General features: G+C 39.0%; 1 protein-coding gene across 3 annotated transcripts in view; it reads left to right on the top strand.

The window, feature by feature from the left end:
• snapc4 (small nuclear RNA activating complex, polypeptide 4) overlaps positions 1-19,293 on the top strand; it is a 52,752-nt gene extending 33,459 nt beyond the window's left edge. For 2 of the 3 annotated variants that reach the window (XM_036527729.1, XM_036527728.1), the window contains exons 16-25: positions 4,053-4,147; positions 8,130-8,215; positions 8,342-8,797; positions 10,278-10,361; positions 11,158-11,341; positions 11,650-11,720; positions 12,171-12,227; positions 12,826-12,850; positions 15,869-17,502; positions 18,895-19,293. In XM_036527729.1, coding sequence (XP_036383622.1) covers positions 4,053-4,147; positions 8,130-8,215; positions 8,342-8,797; positions 10,278-10,361; positions 11,158-11,341; positions 11,650-11,720; positions 12,171-12,227; positions 12,826-12,850; positions 15,869-17,502; positions 18,895-18,966 — 2,764 coding nt within the window. In that variant the 3' untranslated portion in view covers positions 18,967-19,293. The remainder of the gene's footprint in view (positions 1-4,052; positions 4,148-8,129; positions 8,216-8,341; positions 8,798-10,277; positions 10,362-11,157; positions 11,342-11,649; positions 11,721-12,170; positions 12,228-12,825; positions 12,851-15,868; positions 17,503-18,894) is intronic. The other variant, XM_036527730.1, reaches the window with a different exon arrangement.
• The last annotated feature ends 3,402 nt before the right edge of the window (positions 19,294-22,695 follow it).

Genomic DNA, 22,695 nt, shown 5'->3' with positions numbered 1-22,695 from the left:
CTTAAGGTGTGCAACAGTACGGGGTCTTCATTGTTGCATTTTGCATTTCAAAATGTGCCACACATTCTCTGTTGGGGACAGGCCGGGACTGCAGGCAGGCCAGTCCAGCACTCGCACCCTCCTCTGTAGCCATGCCTTTGTAATGTGTGCAGAATGTGGTTTTGCATTGTCCTGTTGAAATGTGCATGGGTGTCCCTGGAAAAGATGTCATCTTGAAGGCAGCATATGTTGCTCCAAAATCTCTATGTACTTTTCAGCATTAATAGTGCCATCACAGAAGTGTAAGTTACCTTTGCCAAGTGCACTGACATAACCCATACCATGGCAGACTCTGGCTTTTGGACTTGTTGCTGGTAACAGTCTGGATGGTCCTTTTCTTCTTTGGTCCGGAGCACATGGCGTCCATTTCATCCAAAAAAGACCTGAAATACTGATTCATCTGACCACAATACACGTTTCCACTGTGTGATGCTCCATCCCAGATGCCTCCAAGCCTAGAGTAGTCAACAGCACTTCTGGACACGGTTAACCTAAGGTTTCCTTTTGGCACAGTAAAGTTTTAACTGGCATTTGTGGATGTAACTACATATTGTAGTGCTTGACAAAGGTTTGGCAAAGTAACCCTGAGCCCATGTGGTTACAGTGCTGGCCAAAAGTATTGGCACCCCTGCAATTCTGTCAGATAATGCTCAATTTCTCCCAGAAAATGATTGCAATTACAAATGTTTTGGTAGTAATATCTTCATTTATTTTGCTTGCAATAAAAAAACACAAAAGAGAAAGAAAAAAAAAGTCAAATCAAGTATCAATTTACACAAAACTCCAAAAATGGGCCGGACAAAAGTATTGGCACCCTTTGAAAAATCATGTGATGCTTCTCTAATTTGTGTAATTAACAGCACCTGTTACTTACCTGTGACACATAACAGGTGGTGGCAATCACTAAATCACACTTGCAGCCAGTTAAAATGGATTAAAGTTGACTCAACCTCTGTCCTGTGTCCTTGTGTGTACCACATTGAGTATGGAGAAAAGAAAGAAGACCAAAGAACTGTCTGAGGACTTGAGAAGCAAAATTGTGAGGAAGCATGGGCAATCTCAAGGCTACAAGTCCATCTCCAAAGACCTGAATGTTCCTGTGTCTACCGTGCGCAGTGTCATCAATAGGTTTAAAGCCCATGGCACTGTGGCTAACCTCCCTAGATGTGGACGGAAAAGAAAAATTGACGAGAGATTTCAACGAAAGATTGTGCGGATGGTGGATAAAGAACCTCGACTAACATCCAGACAAGTTCAAGCTGTCCTGCAGTCCGAGGGTACAACAGTGTCAACCCGTACTATCCGTCGGTGTCTGAATGAAAAGGGACTCTATGGTAGGATACCCAGGAAGACTCCACTTCTGACCCAGAGACATAAAAAAGCCAGGCTGGAGTTTGCTAAAACTTACCTGAGAAAGCCAAAAACATTTTGGAAGAATGTTCTCTGGTCAGATGAGACAAAAGTAGAGCTTTTTGGGAAAAGGCATCAACATAGAGTTTACAGGAAAAAAAACGAGGCCTTCAAAGAAAAGAACACGGTCCCCACAGTCAAACATGGCGGAGGTTCCCTGATGTTTTGGGGTTGCTTTGCTGCCTCTGGCACTGGACTGCTTGACCGTGTGCATGGCATTATGAAGTCTGAAGACTACCAACAAATTTTGCAGCGTAATGTAGGGCCCAGTGTGAGAAAGCTGGGTCTCCCTCAGAGGTCATGGGTCTTCCAGCAGGACAATGACCCAAAGCACACTTCAAAAAGCACTAGAAAATGGTTTGAGGGAAAGCACTGGAGACTTCTAAAGTGGCCAGCAATGAGTCCAGACCTGAATCCCATAGAACACTTGTGGAGAGATCTGAAAATGGCAGTTTGGAGAAGGCACCCTTCAAATCTCAGGGAGCTGGAGCAGTTTGCCAAAGAAGAATGGTCTAAAATTCCAGCAGAGCATTGTAAGAAACTCATTGATGGATACCGGAAGCGGTTGTTTGCAGTTATTTTGTCCAAAGGTTGTGCTACCAAGTATTAGGCTGAGGGTGCCAATACTTTTGTCCGGTCCATTTTTGGAGTTTTGTGTAAAATGATAATTGATTTAATTTTTTTTTCATTGTCTTTTGTGTTTTTTCATTGCAAGCAAAATAAATGAAGATATTACTACCAAAACATTTGTAATTGCAATCATTTTCTGGGAGAAATTGAGCATTATCTGACAGAATTGCAGGGGTGCCAATACTTTTGGCCAGCACTGTATATCACGTATAGATGAATGACAGTTTTTGATGGAGTGCCATCTGGGGGATTGGAGATGACAGTTATTCAGCTTAGGCTTGCGCCCTTGCCCTTACGCACTGAAATTCCTCCAGATTCCTTGAATCTTTTAATTACGTTATGCACCGTAGAGGGTGAAATATCCAAATCCCTTCCTATCTTTCTTTGAGGAACATTGTTTTTAAACATTTCAATAATTTTCTCACACGTTTGTTGGCAAACTGTAATCATGATGAAGATGGGCCAACGATTGCCAATCACCTGTTGACATCACCTGTTTCAAATCACATCATTATTTAATTATTTTACCTCATTACTAGCCCTAAATTGCTCCCGTCCCAACTTTTTTTGGAATGTGTTGCAGGTATGAATGGCACGAATGGATGTATATTTACAAATGAAATGAAGTTGACCAGACAAAACATGAAATATCTTGTGTTCATATTGTCTGCAATGAAATACAAGTCAAAGTAAATTTAGAAATCACTGCTTTCTTTTTATTTGCATTTTCCATACCATACCAACTTTTTCTGAGTTGGGTTTGTAGATGAAGATTTGTATTTTTCTTTTAATAGATACTGGTATCCAGGTACTCTCAACACTTGTCTTTCTGGATCTGCTGTTACTTTTACGGAAACACACAGTAGTTTAGTTGAGATCTTTAGAATATGGCATTATTTGCAGTATTGCACGTTTTTCTTCTCACCGGAGGTTGTATTGCCTATATCTGTAATGGCCTAATCATGCTGACTTATGTTAGTTCAAGGTATTTTTTGTATTGTCATTCAGGGATCTTTGATCCCTTTTCTATTTCTGAAGGGATCTATACTGTATTCAGGAGCCTGTTCGGGATATAATAACCAGATTACCATGTACACAGGAATATAAAGTGGTTGGTCGGTCTGGTCTGTTGGTTGGTCGGTCTGGTCTGTTGGTTGTCTTTCATTGTACACGTGAACAACTGATTCAGAAAATGACCATAACCATGATGAGGACCATGACCCTGAGAGCATATAAATATATTCACTGCCGTGCGTGGATCTCTCTCAGAAGCACCTCCTTTCTTCTGCTGTGAATGTAACTTGGTGAATCTGCTCCTCTCTCATGCTGAAAACCGCAAAGGGGAAAATGGCCCCCACCACACCCACAGCCATTAATTTTGTGCAAGACAACCCATTTCACCATAAAATGTCCAAAATTTTATGGAGCTGTAATTCATTACAATATTCCCATATCAGACCAGTAAACTGCCCACAGCAAACTCCAAAGTGTTTGATACACACTTGCGTCTAAGGCTTGTTTTTCTATTAACAATGTTTTCAAAAACTAATTAGTCCAAAGACAAAAACTGTTAATGTTCTATAGTATTTGTTTTTTCTCATGCATATTTATTTTCTTAAATATGTACAGAATTATTGTGAAGCCCCTTTGGGTTCAGAGACTTCTTTCACTTCTTTCACTTGGTATCTGTTTTAATATTCATATTAGTATGATTATTAGTAGTATTATTATTGTTACGATGGTGGTGGTGGTTATAATGACAGTGATGATGATGATTATTATTATTAAGGTGTGTAATATTTAACTGAAATATCTGAGCATTTGTACCAATGACCATGACTGTTGTTTTACTTTTTACATTGATTGAAATGAGTGTATAAATGAACTGTGTTGTAATGCCTGTTGCATAAAATAAAAAGCATAAAATAAAAACAAATTATTGGCAGAGACGAAAACAAGTTCTGGTGTTGCAGATACTTGGACTGCCTGAGTGGGGATGTGAAAAAAGGTCGCTGGAGCCGGGAGGAGGAGGCCATGTTGATAAATCTGGTCGAGAAGTATGGAGCAGGTAGGCATAAATGCACTTGGTTATTTACAGGCAAGCTGTAATGATTAATGTTACTGAATTATTTACTTAAGATAGCGGCTGTACAATTGTCTCTACACTCACCCCAATGGGACAAACGGTTTGACTTTTGATGAGGTATGAGTGATGGATGTAGAACTTGAGAGCATTAATCTCATATTGGGTTCAAACTGTGGTTCAAATGTTAACAACGTTTGTGAGCCCTACACCTTTGAGATATGCTGATTGTCTATAGATTGGGAGGGGGGATTATGTGAACAGGAGAGAGAGCTACCCTAGTTTTTTTTTTTTTTTTTTTCCAAAGCTTTATAATTGTAGGCCTACGTCAACGGATGAGTAGCCTATTAATGTTTCCACTGTCTGTATCGGTAGTTTGTTTTATTTTCATGTATGTATATTTTTATTTCCCATATTTATTTTCAAGTAAATGATACCTACTCAATAATAGAAGTGTGTAGCCTGTATACAATGAAATAACATCTAAATGTTATTTAGCGTAACAATTAGACTGCCTTGAAAACTTATAGACAGTTTGGCAGCTAAACAGAATATCTGAGAACCAGCTCTCATGCTCTCAATAGTCTCTCCTCCTCTGAAATTGTCAGATTCTCCACTGTAGGGATAGTGTGTGTGTAGTGTTTGTCTCTTCCTCTCGCGTGCTCTCTTTCTCAATTTCCTACTGTGGCTAATAGCAGTTAAAGCACTGTTACGGTTCCAGTGATTTCATCAGCATGCCATTGTCACGTGACTAGGACACTGACACTGATAAAAATATAAACCCTTGTCAGGTGACTTTTTCTTTTCTAACAGTCAGACGGCTATTGCAGAGTGTGTGTGGGAATGTAAATACAAAATGTAGTTCAAACAAAAGGCATTTTTAAATAGAATGGAACTAGTTCAAACCTATCATTCCCCCATTTTGTATTCAGGGGAGGAGACATCCTCCCCACCACTGCTCAGGCTCTAACCATGTTACCATTTTCAATAGAATTATTCAAGTTGGAGTAGGTGACATCATACGACACATTATTGATCAGAATACGTACTTATGATACATACAAAGAACTAAAACAAAGGTGACAATATTTAGTCCACAGATACCCTGAGATATTACCACCCAAAGCCACCCCCAAGGGGTGCTACTCCCAGCAAGTTCAGTACCTTTGAGCCATTGGGCCACACTTGTCACCTTTCTAGCTGCACTATGGTAGTGCTTATCAGAGCATAGGGAGGCATCAGCAGCTTCCCGAGTAGAGATGAGAGCGTGCTTAATTTTTGGACCAGTTTCTTTGACTAACTTCTCAATTCTGTCAGAAGCTGCCATAAGCGCTCTCTCAAAGGAGTTATTGGGGTCCAACATCCAACTATTGAGTGCTGGAATGGAATTGTTAGCGGTGATATCCGGAGCGACTAGAATAGAGCCGATAGTGATAGAAGTACCCGTTGGGTTAATGTGTAGGGATTTGCTCTCAGATATTGCAGGATGGGTGGGAGCCACTGGGTTAACAGTAAACACAATTTCAATGGCACTAGAAACTAGGGGTGGGCAACATTTTTTTCCAGATGGCCATACTTACTTTGATAAAGTAAGCCGAGGGCCACACATTGGACGATTGAAATGAAACATGAAACGCATAGTGCTGTTATATTAAATGACATGAATTTGATGTACATGACAGATTACAGTAGCCTATTTGCCAGCCTACTCAAAGGCCTGACATTTTTTACAGCTTTATGTCAATCTGGTGTACTCTGCGGTTACAATAAAAAGATTTACTTTCATAAAACAATCCAAACGGATGCCCTTTTTGACAATTCAGCAGTCAACTCTTCATCAATGACTTCCACAGGCCAAGTAACTGTACAACGGGACAATCACATTTTCAAACTGACTTTTCTTGTCAGGGCACAGTATGCTCGCCGCCTCTACCATACAGTCTTTTAAAAACTCACCATCTGAAAATGGCTTGCTGTGTTTTGTGATTTTGTGTGACAGCATGTAGCTAACTTTTGTTGCCGATTCTTGGACTGTAGACTGCTTTGTAAAAATATTCTGCCTGGCTATTAAGTTGGAAGACAATTTTCCAAACACTTGGGTAACCTTTGTAACATAGTGCTGATCAATATTTGGATGAATTCTGTGAAAATGGAACAGTTTTTAGGCCAGATAATATGATTTACTTTGACAATTAAACGAGAGTGTCTGATTGATAGACCTACTAGGCTGGGCAGAGTTTATCCTTCGGAGGACAATTCGACTTTAGGTTCATTGTACAATTTAGGGCATGCGCCAGGCTTCTCTGGAGGACTGCATTTAGTACGTGTCTCACCACTTTGCTCATATATGGCCTTCAGAGTGGGACGACCATCTTCCTCCAGTCCTGCAGCAGTTTTATTGCAATTAATATTCTCATGAATTTTAATTCCCTCTCCCCAGCCCATTCCTGTATCCACCCACACTCTTGGATCCTTCCAAATCAATACCATTCAAAACATACAACAGGGGTCTTCTATCAATTTAACAGGGTTCCTTATACCCCAAAAATGACAGTCAGTTATCCTCCAGCTCCAGCTGCATCGCATGGAGCCCCATCTGGTACGATTGACAGTTGCGAGTCCATCCCGGGTCCAGCTGCTTGGTGCACATTCTCGTACTGCGGATCCATGTGTCTGCCTGGAGACACACAAGAGAAATGGCTCCCAGGACCCAGAAGGATAGACGGGGGTTATTGTGCCCCATGTTGGGTCTCACCCTTGTATTTCCTTAGTCTAGTGATATGGATCCACACTGGAATTCCAGTCACTCAGACAGCTGACAGGGTTGTGAGTAAAACTGTATGTGGTCTGGACCAGCTGGGATTGAAGGTTTTCTTTTGGTATGTTTTTACCAGGACTTGGTCTCCTGGTTCAACTGTACAGGTTTTCTCTTTGTCCCCCGCCTGGTCAGGTTTGGTTCTGTGGTCCTGTGAAATACTCTGTGATAGGAGATAGCAATATTCAACCAAACGGTCACCCATAACATGCAGTTCACCACCACCAATACACAGATCACCAGGGGTCCTCAATGGAACTGGTTATACAACTCAGTATACAATTCACAATTAACATTACACCACACTGAAAGACTCAAATGGATAGTAGAGGTTTTTTTTATACATTATTGTGATCTACTCATTTGTGTTGTGATCTAATCTCATATCTAAGAAGGGATCATTTCTGTATTTTTTCTTAATGAACAGGAAATTGAGGGTGAGTCTAGAATTGAGAATGTAAAGAAATCCATGAGGAGGTTTTCAGTCCTTGACCAAATCATGAAAATATTGTCTGTGTACTGGGAGTAATAATTAATGTATTTACTATAGGGTCTACTGCCATAAATATAGTTGTTCTCAAATGTTACCATAAATAGGCAACTGTACAAACAAGCAGATGGACTTCCTGTTGCCGAACCATGGATTTGTGATTTTTTTTTCTTTTTTTGAGCATCTTCTGATTCTTGTTTTTTTTTTTTTTTTTTTTTTGTGGTTACACAGTGATGTGGTTAGAGCACTGTGGTACACAAACCATTTTAGCTTTTATTTTGCTTATCATTGTTGAATGGATAAATGTTATTGATTGATTTATTAATACAGATAAACAATTTTGAGCTCCAATCTAGCTGCTTAGCTAATGTTAACAAAGTGAATTAGGTTGTATGGTTTGGGTCTCTTACATGTTGGTTTGTTAACCTGGCTAGCAACTACTACATAGTTGGCTGGCTGGCACTATCTAAGCATTTCCTTTCTAATGTAACAGAATCTGACCTGTGAAAGGCATAAATGCACAAATATGGGATAACACAACTCACAGGAAACTGATGTTCTTATGTTTTGAAAAAACATTCAGGTAATTATATCTTCCTTGCCAATCATCTATGAACAAGCATTAATATTTGCCTTACTGTTATTCATACCCTGATTGGTAGGCCGATGGTCCAAGATTGCCTCTGAGATACCAAACCGTATTGACAGCCAGTGCTTGCAGAAATGGAAATCTATGACACGATATAGGGTAAGTGCTGACACAACAAAAATGGAACTTTTCATAAATCGAAAATATTTCAGTAGCTTTTCTCTATCGTTACATCTGTCATTAAATTCTGAAATGAATTTGTTGTCCTTTTCTCTTTTTTGACAGTGTAAGAAAAGTAAATGTCATAAAAGTGAACCTCTGAAAAAGAGGGAAAGGAAGAGGAAGAAAGTTGAGAGGAGGATAAAACGACAGAGGAAGGAAGAAGACATGATGACTAGTTCAGAGGAGGAAGACATTGTTTTTATGGATAGTGAGGAGGAGCTAGCAGAGGGTGAGTCAGATCTGGAACAGATCTGCAGAGAGGAGTACATTCTGCCCAGAATTGACGAGTGGATTCCCAAAAAGTCTGACTTGCTCCCATGCTTGGACCAGCGGGTTCTCCAAACTGTGCAGACCAAATTGTCAAACCAGATTACATCCCAGGGCAAGGTCACACGAGGACGTGCATGTTCAGTAAACAGCTTAGTCCCACCACGCTTTCCTGCTGGAGTGCGCAACACCATCGTAGACCAGTTTGGTGGCCTTGTGACCAGCAACATGGGAATGCAGCCGGCACAGAAGGTACCATTTTCCATATTCACTATACAACACTTCCAGAATGAAATACAGTAACGTACAGCACCTCAGCACAAAGCATAATTACAACAATTATAAATTATTATTGGAAAAAATGCCATTGACTGTAAGAATATGATTCATATGGTATTCACTGGAAACACATCTGAGCACTAGAGCCTGACTGATATCAGAAATTTGAGCCTAGTACACATCTAGGCATGCAGGTCGTCCAGGTTCCTTCGTCGTCCTGGGATGCGTCTTGGCTTTACCAGGGGGAACGTGGGACTTAGCTCCACAGATCACGCGTCCAGGTATCGTCGTTGTCCTGGGGTTGCGTCTCTGGTTGGCCAGGAGATGCGTCGTTGACTAATGCAGGGGTAAAGAAGAGAACTGGTCGTCTTCTCGTCCCAAAGTTTAAGATAGCTGCGCTTTGCGTGCAGCCTCCAATGCAATATCGGGTCCTTGCAAGTATATTATCTCTTAGTTTAGAGCTTGAGAGTCTGATGATTGGAACCTTGATCAGGGGTTCTGACACAACGGTATTGCTCTAAACTAAACTGTTAAACTGTAGCTACAGCCTCCCCTTATTGCTAACAGCGTGGTGCTGTCAGCAAGAGAGAACGAAGTACAGTTTGTTCATGGTTTTTTCTAGCGGCCAGATGTTGCGTGTTTCCAGCGCATATAGTATTGGTTGAAAGTCCCTAAAATTTACAGTGAGGGGTGGCGCTTTCGACGTCATCAGTGATGTAGGCGAGGAGTTCCCCGTCCATATTTGTAGTTCGCGACGGTGGTCCCAACAATGTAATAGTAATAATACTGTAATACTGATATTTGGCCAAGTCTCTAGATTACTGACGGATTTGCCTATATTGCCATTTGATAAGCTCCATTAAAATTTGGTGGAAAAAACATGAACAAATATGAAAATGTAACTAAATGTAAATATAAAATTCAAATGTATTAAATTTGCGATGTTTCATATTTAATTTAAAATTTGCAGTGAAAAACAGGTGTTTTTCCCTTCATATTTGGTGTGGCATCCCAGGGTCCCCTTTTGCTCATCATCCCAGACTACTTTTAGTGAATTTTATAAGAGCTGGTAACTGGACACCAGACATCAAAAAACACCATAATGTTAGCACCGATGAATGTACGTTTTCAGTTACAAAACAGTGGTAACATTTAGACTGAATGATTAAATTGCATTTTAATTACAAGTGAACAGAAACTGTGACAAACAACTCTGCATTTTCATTTACTCATTATGAAGTGATGATTGTCAATTGTTAGCATGCCAAAACCTTTCACTCTGCATGGTCAAAGCTGTAGGTCTTGCAGAAGGTCTTGAATGTCCCCTCATGTACTTTTGTAGGTAATGTCTAACAACCTTAAACTTAAATGTCGCAGTGCACCATGACTTACAGCAACAGTCAGAGAGAACTCATTTATGAAGGTTATATTATAGTATTTTTTTTCTTAATAGGATCGCCACAATGAAAAAGACGTGATCAAAGTATCTCTCTGTGAGGTGAGAAATCTTCTGCGCCGGAACCAAGGCATGAACCCTGTAAGTACCTTATTTCAACTCCATGAATGTATAAGCGGCAGAAAAAATTTTAAGGTTGTAAAAATGTAATTGTAATGTTAAGATTTAGGCACTAGGGTAATGTTGTCCTACTTTTTCGTTTTAGTTGGTACCTTGTCATACTAGATAATCTGTAAATTTCCTATAACAGCTTGGGAGGCAGAGAACAAAGCATTGGAATGGGCCAGTTTAGGTAAAATAGGCATGGGTATTCTTCTCAGCATCCGGCAGAGTTAAAAATGACCTTATTTTAGAACTTTTGATTTATAGTTATACATTTTACATTAGTTTAGTTAGTGTTTAGTTTACATTTCATTTAGTTTTATGCATTTACAGCATGAATGACATGCTTTGACAGTCAAAATATGTTGGTTCAGTAAGTAAATACTTATTTCATTACGGTAGTAAAATAAAAGGGCAAGAAGAAAGAACAATAAACCTGTATTTCTGTATATATGTACAGTGGATATAAAAAGTCTACACACCCTTATGAAATTGCAGGTTTTTGAAATGTAAAGACAGAAATGACAACAATGTAAATGTCAGACTTTCCATTTCATAAGTGTGTGTAGACTTTTTACATCCACTGTGTAATGTATGTTGATGTATCCATTTCCAATTCTACAATTTTGTTTTTGCCTTAAAAAGATAACTGTACTTACAACCACTTTTGATGAGAATTTGTAAATTCAAGTACACCTTCTGTTTAGAGCAGAAAGGGCATTACATCATGGGGGGTGTGTCTGTCCTGTACTGACTCCAGCTATGATCTCTCCAGAGGCACAGGATAAGGAGAGAGAGCCAAAGGAGGAGTAGCACAAATGGTAAAGGAGATGGGCCAGTGCAAGACAGGAGACCTGAGTGCAGTGCCATGCTCAACAATGAGCTCCTGCTTGCCATCACTCCGTGGGTGGGTAACCTGCTGGTGACCATGGCTTCCCGCCAAAGTAAACACTGTCAAGGTAGGCTTGTACATTGATATGCGAAACATGTTTACTTAGCAGATGCCTTCATTGATCTATTTCCTTATCACAGATGGCCCAGTACACCCACTTGTGTTTCCTGTTTGTATGTGTAATGTGGGTTGTGTCATCAGAGGCAGTTGAAAGTACATCAGTTTGGATGCAGCTGTACTTGTGATGGGCTGATTGAAGCCCATTACAAATTTGTACCATTTTTACTATTCTTCTCCCAAGCCTGTAACATATATTTGGTGAGAAGTCATAACCAAAGTTGATGTAATTTTTTTTTTTTTTTTTTTTTTTGATAGCGGATGTAGTGAGAGAGACAGCTGAGAGTTTGGGACTCACAAGCACTCCTGTCTTTTCCCTGTTTCTAAAAGTGAGTAGCATGCCCTGTTGTTAACCTTCTAATGCTTGTGTAAACGGTCCTTATTCTTGCTTAACATCTGCAGTGCAGACACCTGATGGTTAAGAGTTGGACAGAACTTACTTTAAAAATCTATGGTTTCAGCATAAATGTGCGTAATTGTTTGTCAAATTTTCAATACGAAATCCAGATAAACTGACCTCTGAAAATGAGCATTCTCATCTTAGCAATTAATTTTTCCTCTGAGCATATTATATTTTTCAGCAGATGAAAGGATTGAATTGTTTCACATCAAATTAGTTGAAAATGTTAGACATAATGACAGAGTAGTATGTTTCCCTGATTCCCGGCTTTTGCCAGTTTTTGACTTTGACTTAAAATAGTTTTTGGGTGGGAATTACTGCTTAAATCTGCACTAGTCAGATGAAAGAAACTATAATTGCATCTTGTCTTCTAAAACAGATTCTCTCTATTGATGCAGAGGGTTGCAAGAAGGTTATTGAAGGACAAAACATGAAGGTGAGTTTAAATAACTCAGGACAATTTAATGCATTAATCTCAGCATTCCTTGATGCTGGCCTTTTACATTGATGAAGTCTATATATAAACATTTAATATACAGGGGTGCCAGTAGTGAGTGGATTACCTGAAGTAAATAAAGTTTTCTTGTACTATGGGCTAGAGTATAAAATCTGCATGAAAGATGGCACAATGGTTGAAATCTGACAGGGTTTTTCTTTTGATTTATAAACCTTTTAATCATGTTTACAATTTGAGTTTTTTTTTAATTATGACAAAAACATTGTTTTGCACATTTTATACCTCAGGAATAAACAAGGAATCTTGTTCAGTCATTATTTTTATTCAAATTTCATTCAAAATATTGTTGTAGTATCTGACAGTGAACCCAGTATTGTGTATTGAACCGAACCATGTGCTGAGTGTGTCATTACACTGAGTGCTGAGTGTCTATACACCCCTAGTTGCAGTGTCTTAACATGATATAGAAACGTTAAGAAAAATAGCATTTTAAAGATAGTCCTGTTTGGATGTGAGCAGGGCAGAAGTCATGACACACTTTATCACAATTTATTAAACAAAATTTTCCCTGTTTCAGGAGTCCGGCATTTCTGGTAAACAAGGTAATTAATCATTTCACATGATTTTTTTTGTGTGTTACTATTGTCCGTTCCATTACTGCTTTTTGTGTTGAGTTTTCTATTACTACACGTGATGATATCATTTTTCATCACAGATGAATAGGGCATTCAGTTTTTCTCCACCATGTGATCTATGGGAATCTATGGGAATTTAAACATGTATTTCAATCGTTATCCTCCAGGTGTTACTGTATACATAAGGCATTCAAATATCATTGCATTTTAACAAATCAATTTAAAAGTCATTTGACTAATTCTGCAATTAGTTGTTAATTGTTACCTCCTTAAGTTTGGCCTAGGGGGTGGAGGAAAGGAAAAGAGTCATGAAAGGAGTATTCAAGAAACTCCACAACAAAGAGATAATCTTTGAGTGAAAGAGTGCAACAGTATCCACTGTCATTCATAATTTGACACCGTTCTTGCATGCAAATATTTCCCATAGTTTCCCACTTATCTCTCATTTGGCAAATATTGTAAGATTTGAAGGGAAGTGTTAAATCCCATCTGTCATTTTTATAGCCAAAAACCCTCAGTGTGATTTATAGAGAGCATTAGTTGCTTTGCTTCTCTTCTTGGAAGGTTTCATGTCAGTCCTCTTCAAGTTTACCTTGTTGTTTGTTATGTCACAGTAACCATTTAGAATCACAGAACAGCACTCACCACTAAGGTTGCCTGAAAGGCTCTGTCTGGAATTAAAGACTACATATTTGGTTAACAATGTCTATTATTACTATGAACAGTCCGCAGCATGAACCAATGGACTACGAAAACTGCAGGGGTATGGAGGGCAGTGACTTTATCAGCTTAACACAGGCTTACATGATTCTGGTTCAAAGAGCCTGTGATAGATTCAATATGATAAACACTGCATAGCAGGGAACATTTATTAAGATTTGCTAAGACAGCTACTATGTACAACAGCAAAAATGATCTTATTTCAGACTTTCCAAATTAGTGTTTCTTTTTCAATGTACCACTAATATTCAAGTATTGGTGTTCAAAGAACTCCTTGCTCGTCAAACTCATTGCAAAATGAAATGGACATTACAACCATAGACTGAAATATACATCGTTTAGCAGAATTGCCAGCCATTTGTCAGATATGTCTGTATCATGCTGTCTTTCTGGCGATACTTTATTTAATACTAGGGTAATTAAACAATGAATTACTTGCCTATGAAGGCGATGGTGGACATATTAATGGAAAGTTTCAGACCTACTTGTTGATGTGGTGGATGAAGGTTCATCTTAGCAGAAACTTCCCTCTTGAAAAGGTGAATAAGATTTATCTGTATCTGCTGCTGATACTAGTTGAAGGTTATCTTTATTTTGTTATTCTGGCATCAGCATAGGTTACATAATTTCTCCAGAGGTGACTTTTTGTAGTCCAGAGTAGTGCTAAAATATCAATTTCCGCTATTAGAAGATTTTTTTTGCAGCATTAATACTTCATCCATTTTCTGATTAAGAAGTTTACCCACATACTCCATGAAAATACCCAGTAAGATCAGGCTTGTTACTCTCAACACTGGAGTTGCTGACTCCACCATTTTGTTGTAAGTGCGAGTAATCTTCTCTTGAGAGGCTCGTAGAAATGGTAGCTGTGTCAGCAGATAGGGGTAAATCCATGTTATGATGTTAATGTAATCTCCATTTTGTTTTGTTTTCTGAAAAAAATAGAAGTAAATGTTACAAACACCATCAGACTTCCCAGTTCCAAATGTCAAATGCAATGAAATGAAAAACAATATTTCATCAATAGTAGTTTATTATTGGACACCTCCAAACTGAATGCATTCAGGTGCTGTGTTTTGTCACATGTCACATGCTTTTGCACACAGGTTTATCTCTAAATTAACTCAATGGTAGTGCTCAAAGAATACACCACACAAACTCATGTCACAGTTGGAAACCAAACCTCTTATGTTGAAACCAAATCTGCTTACAAGTGTTTAACAAAGAAAATAGCTCAATTTCACCACTAGGTGGCAAGCTAAGACCATATATAATAGAGCCGTGTATAGAGAGAGTTTGGACAACTCCAACATAGGGCGCCATTTTGTAACCTCAAGTCCGAAGGTTCTACAGTGCGTTCCTATGTACTAACATGCTATGTCAAAGTAAAACGCAGTTTTCGCCACTAACAGGCTCATAAATGTTATTATAAGTGTCGTACAAGAAGGACAGGGTCCCGAAAAAAATACTCCCGTGCCTGTGTACCCCAATAACTGCAAAGAAACCGTAGAACAACTATTGGTAGTAAGTTGTAGAAGCAGTTATTGTTTACTTATCTCTTCTTCCGTTCCCTCAAGTTCATTGCAAGGGATTAAAGTCACTCAAAATCACGAAAGATAATAATAATAATAATAGGGCTGTCAACATTAACGTGTTAACGCTCGATCGCGATTAATCTGGAAACTTTAATGCGTTAATGTTTTAACGCAAATTAATCATATCATCAAGTTTGACCACAACATCCTTCCGTAATTCCAGCGCGGATCTTTACCTGGCTGAATTACTGAAAGCCGTGGCAAACGCAGATGTGCTGAAAGGCAAATTTCGTTTTAACCCTTTCGCATGTTTGTTATGGTGTAACATTATTATTATTATGTAGCGCACGTGTTACTTTATATGGTTCGTTATGTTTTCATTTGGGTTATTAAGTTTCTCATAGATTTCAGTTAGTATTTGCTATATTTTTAGAGTTAAATCGCTCTTTCCTCAAAGTTAAAATTAGCTAGAATTTCTCCAATCTAGCGTTCTAATCGCACCAGTTTTAGCATATGCGCTAAACGGCTAATCACACCAGTGTGACCGTACGCACGAAAGGGTTAAAAAGAGATAGAAAAATAGATGAAAAATAGAATGAACCCTCCTTTTTGTATTTATTAGCATTTTCCATACTGTCCCAACTTTTTTGTAATTGGGGTTGTAATTCAAAAAAACATCAGTCTGCTTTATGTTGATTTATGTGTTGATAATGTGTTTTTGATTGGTTAGTTCCTGCAGTCACTCCATCACTCAAGACGAAACCTTGTCAGGTTACATCCCATAATCGCACAGTGGCACAACTGCTGTATGAGAAGCGGAGGCAAGTGTACAAGAAGAAAAAAGGGGATCAAAAGAAGACTCCGCTCTTCATGCCATATTTGATGATTCCACAGTCCGTGGTGTTCACACAGCCACTACTGCAGGAGACTCAACCCCCATTAACTTCCGCTGATAACAAATCTTCTGTTGCCAACAGTGAGGAGAAAGCTGGAGCACAGCAGTCACAGAAGCGCATTCGGAAACCCACAGAGAAGGCCTTGGCCCTCAAGGCTGATTCTAAAGTTAAAGCATCTGAGAAATCACGTAACCACAAGAAGGCCTGTTTAAAGAACATCTGTCCCAAGGTTAGGACAGATGGCGACTCCTCTCAAGTGTCCCTCACCCCCCCATTTATCAATTGGATTGTGACCCCAAATGGCATATTGCCAGTGAATGGCATAGGGATTCAAATCCCAGTGGTTACCCAACCCCCTGCTGTGGGCACCAAAGAGGTCTTTTCAAACATGTCTTGTTTGCCAAGTACAAATTCTTTCATCAGCCAGCAAAGCTCTCTTACATTCCCTGTAAAAGCTGATCCAGGAGCAGAGCCACCCTCAAAGCTGCTAAAGGTCTCCCCCAGTCCCTCTATTAAAGCTGCCTCCCCTGTCTCTTCAGGAGTCTCAGTAATGGAGGAAAGAGCAGTGTTAAAACCTGCTCCCTCCACTTACACATCCACAAACACTCCTGAAGGTGGAGTTATTTACACAGTGCCTAATACCACTGGACTTATCCACAGCACCTCATCATCAAGATTAGTCAGTTTGTCACAGCCTAACACTTCATGTTCTCAAATTACCCTGCACACCCTCACTCCAAGAGCCACCAGCACTATATTGTCTGTACCTATTTCAGTGAATACTGTTCCTTCTATTCCTGTTCCACCACATACTGTTTCTCAAAAGGACACACATGTTAATCCTGCACTCCCTCATTCACAACACCTGCCCACACTCCCAGTTTTTCAACCACACACCCCAGGGATATCTGGGAACTGTCCTGTAAGCCCCCCTGCTCCAGGTGTATCCCCATCCCAACAAAGAGTTGTACACATACTGCAGCCCAGGCATCCTCCTTTAACGCTTTCCTCAAAGCATGGCATGCAACCTAAACCCGAGCCTATCAGTTTTGACCCCAGCCTAATGTTCCTGGAAGATGTCTCTCAACTAAATGACTGGATGAAAGGGGCGATGGTGCTCCCTCAGCTGGACATGACCCTCCCATACCTGCCACCCTTTGTCAGCAGTCTCACAACCCTTGCCACTCTCCTTAAGTGCAAAATGGACATGAGAAAGTGTGCCTTGCCACTGGTAACTACCAATGGGGAAAGTGACGGGGAAGAGCCTCCAGAGAACGCTATCCGCCAGCTGGTTGCAGAGCGTTTGAGCAGTAACCCAGCTTACGTGCTCCTGAAGGCTCGATTTCTTTCCTGCTTCACCTTGCCTGCCTTCCTGGCTACCATTCCTCCATGTAGAAAAGCCAAGCCACCAACATTCATCACTTCAGAGGATAGCAAGCATGAGGAAGACACTCAGCCAGGAAAATATGTGAGCATTTTTTCTCAACCTATGTCAGAAAATTGTATATCAGTCATAAAAATATGACTGATTTCATGTGTGATATTTATAATGATGACAATGACTGATACTGAAAATTATTGTGTATATTATTATATTAGGGGAACCATACAGGTATTTTAATGCAATAGTCTAATGCATTGGCTCTCAAAAGTTTTGCGTGCCACCCGCCCAAATACCAATTCTTGTGAAAATATAAATACATATACTTGCTTATTAGTACTAAAAACTGTATCCACAACGATTAACGTTATCAAATTATTTCACTTAAAAAGCATCTGTAGAATTGTTCCTGTATTTACCCTAGCTGGATGAATGCTGTGGCAAGGGTAGGTCTGGCTCATATCAGGTTTGACATTGAGCCAGTGTCACTGTCTGATTTGCTTGACTTGCCTGAGTTGTGGTGCTTCAGTGGCCACAAGTAACCATGGTACAAGCTTTGCTTTTTCCAAGTGAGAATATAACTTGCTAGGTAGCTGTTTAGCTAGCTGGCTAGCTGCTTAGGCATAGTACCCACATTAACTAGCTGACAGCAAATTAATTTACTGACATTTAGCTATTGGCAGTGATATGCTGACACATGTCACTAACGATTTTATAGGTTTCGTTGTGAATATTGCACATTTCTGTTTAACTGCTGCATTGTACCCATCATTAATAGATTCAACAGATCATTAATAGATAACCATAAATATTATGTTAGGTTGTAGAGCTCTCCACAAGTATTGGGACCATTTCTGTGTGTTCTTTGCATTGTGGTGGCAGAACCAATGATTACCATTTGTTTTAGGCTGCATGTAATTAATTGACATAGGTGGCACAGGCCACACAGCCTGCATTGTTCATGCACATGCTTTCATCCGTGAATAGCTTGTTCTGACAAGGTGCCATCATCTTAAACAAAAAAGCAAATATTATAGAACTTTTCACAGCCCCCCAAGCATCCAAGGACTCTGGCAATAGCTCTCCAACTACTGTCATTAGTGAATTTCAGGGCATACCCCAAATAAACCATCTATTGTCTAGCTAACGCTAGCTAGAAAACCCAGTCCAACCTCCTGCTTGGCAAAACAGTGCATAATGTTTCTGCATGTTTCTGAAATTTTTTTTATCATCAGTGAACATCACAGGACACAGTTGGCTAGCTAAGTGGTTGTTTTTAACTGCAGCCTTGGTCTTGATGAAACTTATATGAGTAGGTGGTCAGGTATTATTGGAGGAAAGAATTTGATTTACCCATAACATGTCACCTCTGTCTTCATTTGTACATTCCTGGCTGCCAGTTCCAAATTAATCATTTCATGTGCACAGCTTTATCCATTAACTGAAACACGCTCATCTGGATGTTTGTGTTGTCGCTAGGGTGGCTTGCTACGCATAGACGGTGAGGGAGCAGTGGCTGCTGAGTTCAGCGGAATTTCCACGCGGCACTGAAGCTGCTATCCCAACAACCAAGAAGCTCAACTGTATAACTCATATTTTTTGGTTCATTTTAAATAGTGTATGATACTTTGTTTTGTTACTTAAAATAATACTATTAATACTATTAATAGTATTAATAGTAAGTCAGGGAGGGGGGACCAGTGTTGCTGACTTTAATTGTGCCAAAACATCTCTCATTTTTGCTTTGTAATGATTCCCCCTTTGTTATTTGTAACTAGTATTTGAGATCATATCACATTTGACGTAATATAGCTAGAACCGAATCTTAATTATTTTTTGTCATATTATTAGAACTTTCTGTGAAACATTCAAAGTCTGAACCAGTCCAATCTATATGAGAATATATGTGGTTTGTCATGAAATTCCACTCTGAAAATTTAAGTTAATTTATGTTTTACAGTTTGCTAAAACATCTCCCACATTGAAAATACTGAATATACTTAATTTTGTATCATTTATATATTATTGAGATGACTACATTTATTCATGTTAAAGAAATGTGAAAGTATTGTTTGAATAAAAATTTAGAATAGAGAAGTTTGAAGTTTTCTGTTTTTTTTTTTATTATTATTTTTGTGGTGACATTTCATCAGTTTTTGACTTTTTGAGTAAGTTTTTTTTTCTGTTGCCCTAGTTTCATAATTATGGCTTTACTGTGATGTGCTCTGTTAAGACATGACATATTGTAAATTGTCATACCTGAGGATATGTCAGGGGCTAGGTATTTATTACAGGTTGGAAACCCATAAAATTACCCATGAACCACAATGAGAAAGGGGAATCAGTTGGAATGTTACAATTTTGTGTCACATTGTACATTAAGTGCAATTACATAAAGCATAACTTTAAGCATTGCATAACTACAATACATATTCATAATTTAATATGCATTATACTACACTTTATCACATCAAGATGTGTGATGTATAAATATATCACATTCAGTTCCACTAACAAATGACATTGAGACATATTTGACTAAGTCGTGTGTATCATGTAACATGTGATATGATCATGTGTGTTATGACTACAGCGCTGAAGTTTTTTCTTGCATGTGCTTCAATCCTCCGACACAAAGGCTTGAAGCAGCCTTTTTTCGAGCCAGTTATCAAGTTGCACATCCCCAGTCATCACATTTGAGGAATTAATTATGTCTAATTAAGCACAAATTACAGCAATGTTTAGATTCATGCTCTCACACATTTAATTCAGTCTAACTGTTTAGAACCAGAGACAATGCAGATGTGTGTGAAACTTTGCAGGGTCGTTTTAGTTAAGTCATTTTGCCTTCACCACAAAAATAACTTAAAAAAAAGGCAAATATATGTGAATTAAAAAATAAACAGATGGAGTCTGAATGAGTTGGAAATGGTGAATCTCTTACACAGTTCAAACTGAAAGGCTGAGTTTTGTGATTAAACCTGAGGAATGAAAACTTGTCTGAAATGAAAGCATGAAAACATCTTTCTGCATTTTAGTCATTTAGACCGATTTATCCCAGAATTCACTGACATTACACTTCTTATTTTCTTTACTTTCCCTTTTCTTACCTTTTCCCTTTTTATTTGCTTAGTCTTAGTCAAAACCTCAAATATAATCCAACAGGAGGGTTTCCACAAGTAGCCCACACACCACTTTAACAGAAGTTAAAAGTAGGTGTGGACATCTTTAAGGTTTCTTATGTGGATTCTCACATCACAACTTACAAACCACATTATGTCAAACAGACTCTTGCCATGCCACAGCAATTAATGAGACCTGTTTCTCCAGTCCTTTGTCCTTCAACAGTGTCTTGAGCTCTGTCAACACCAGGCTGTCTGACATTACATTCACTCTGGGTAAGAGTATCTGCTGGATGTCAAAAAATGTAACTGTAATGTTAAATGTACTCATCTTGTACATTGCTCTGGATGGGTCTGCTAAGCAGCCAAATGTGAACCTTTCCCATGTCTGTTGGTTTGTCCATGACTGAAAATATACCATCAGACTGGTCAGTTCTTTTAACTTGTGTTTGGCCCAGTCAGCTGTTCATGGAGGATAATTCTTTCAAAGGTGATTGACTGTTGAAATTGCCCTACGCGTTTGTCAAAAAATTAATCCAATATGGGATTATCCACTTGATAAATCTGCAACACTGTTTTTTGTTATATTTTTTGTTCAAGATTTCATAAAATCGCAGTTTTTTGGTGTTCATTGAAGAGCGGTGAGTTTCAAATTTCTCTTTCTCTTTTCTCCTGGCCTTCCTTAAATTCTGATTAAGTTCTCTCTGAATATTCCTCATTTCCACAATGTCCACAATGTTAAAATGGAAATATAGTGTTTGTTAACAGAATCAAACCAACCACTCATGTGGCTTTGGTGGCTGGACAGTGTGGGTTCAAGAGGAGGGACCTTCTTTGATTAGGGAGTTCTTCCTCAGGCCATGTTGAGGTTTATTCATTTGTTTTTGTTAGTCCGTTTCCCCTCACATGCAATACTCACTGACCGCCAAAATATAGGAAACACTTGAACTCATTGAAGCCAAATATGAACTTGATACCATCATAAATAAGAAAACCCAATTCCTTGTACAGAGACTCAGGCATCACAATTTTGAACAAAATGACAAATCTGGACAGCATCTGGCAAATCAACTAAAAAGACAACAACAAAAAAATCATACCAGTCATTAAAAACTCTGGAGGGAATACCATGTCAACTCCAAATGACTTCTCAGCAACTTTCCAATCCTTCTATAATAACCTTTACAAATCCAACTGTACATGTGATCCATCTGCAAATTCAAATCTTTTTTGACAATATCAAACTCCCAGGCTAAATAAAAATCAAGTAATAAATCTAGATTGACCACTTTCATCAGATGACTTTAAAAAAGCACTGTTTTCAATGCCAAATAATAAAGCACCTGGAGCCAATGGTTTCCCAACAGAATTTTATAACCATTTCTGGCCAACAATATCATTATTCATTAAAATGACCACTGAAATTAGAAATTCCTCTGTCATTCCACCTCATATGAATACAGCACTTATATCACTCCTCCCAGGGCCGGCCCGCGCCATAGGCAGTATAGGCAAATGCTAAGGGCGCCGACCATCCAGGGGGCGCCAAAAACGGGAGAGAAAAAAAAATTACTCTTGGTATTAGTTGGTATTATATATCTTAATAGGAAGATAATGAGCCAAAAATATCTAACTGCATAGCAAACCCTATTAAATATGAATAAAAATAATAATAAAAATGATGATCACACTTTACTTTCCTGAGATGCTCCCCCTTCCCCCCGGACTAATTAGGCTCTACCTGCTGGCGGAGGGGGGAGGGGGGCACGCATTGACGTGACCCCAAAAGCAAGCTCGACAACAAGACAACGACGACAGGACAACAACAACATGTCAAAACGTCCCAAACTGTCTGATGCCCAGGGGAGGAAAAAAAGAAAAGAAGAGGAGGAAAAAAGAGAGAAAGACAGAAGTAATGTTGCAATAAAGGTGATGTCATGACATTATTTGTACGTAGGAGAACAACGACACGTTGTTAACCAAACATGGTTTGCTAATCAATAAATAGCTAGCGTGAACTGTTTTAACTTCAGTTAGGCTAATGGCATGTTACGAAGGACCAAAGCTGTTATGAAAAATGGCACTCCCACCCAGCTTCCAAATATGTAAATATTATAGGGTCAGCAAGAGTTAAAATTAAAATAAAACTTGTTTACAT

This window comes from Megalops cyprinoides, chromosome 4, assembly GCF_013368585.1.
Source record: "Megalops cyprinoides isolate fMegCyp1 chromosome 4, fMegCyp1.pri, whole genome shotgun sequence".
NCBI lineage: Eukaryota > Metazoa > Chordata > Actinopteri > Elopiformes > Megalopidae > Megalops > Megalops cyprinoides.
The sequence above is the reverse complement of the archived record's forward strand: the minus strand, read 5'-3'. Positions and strand labels throughout refer to the sequence as shown.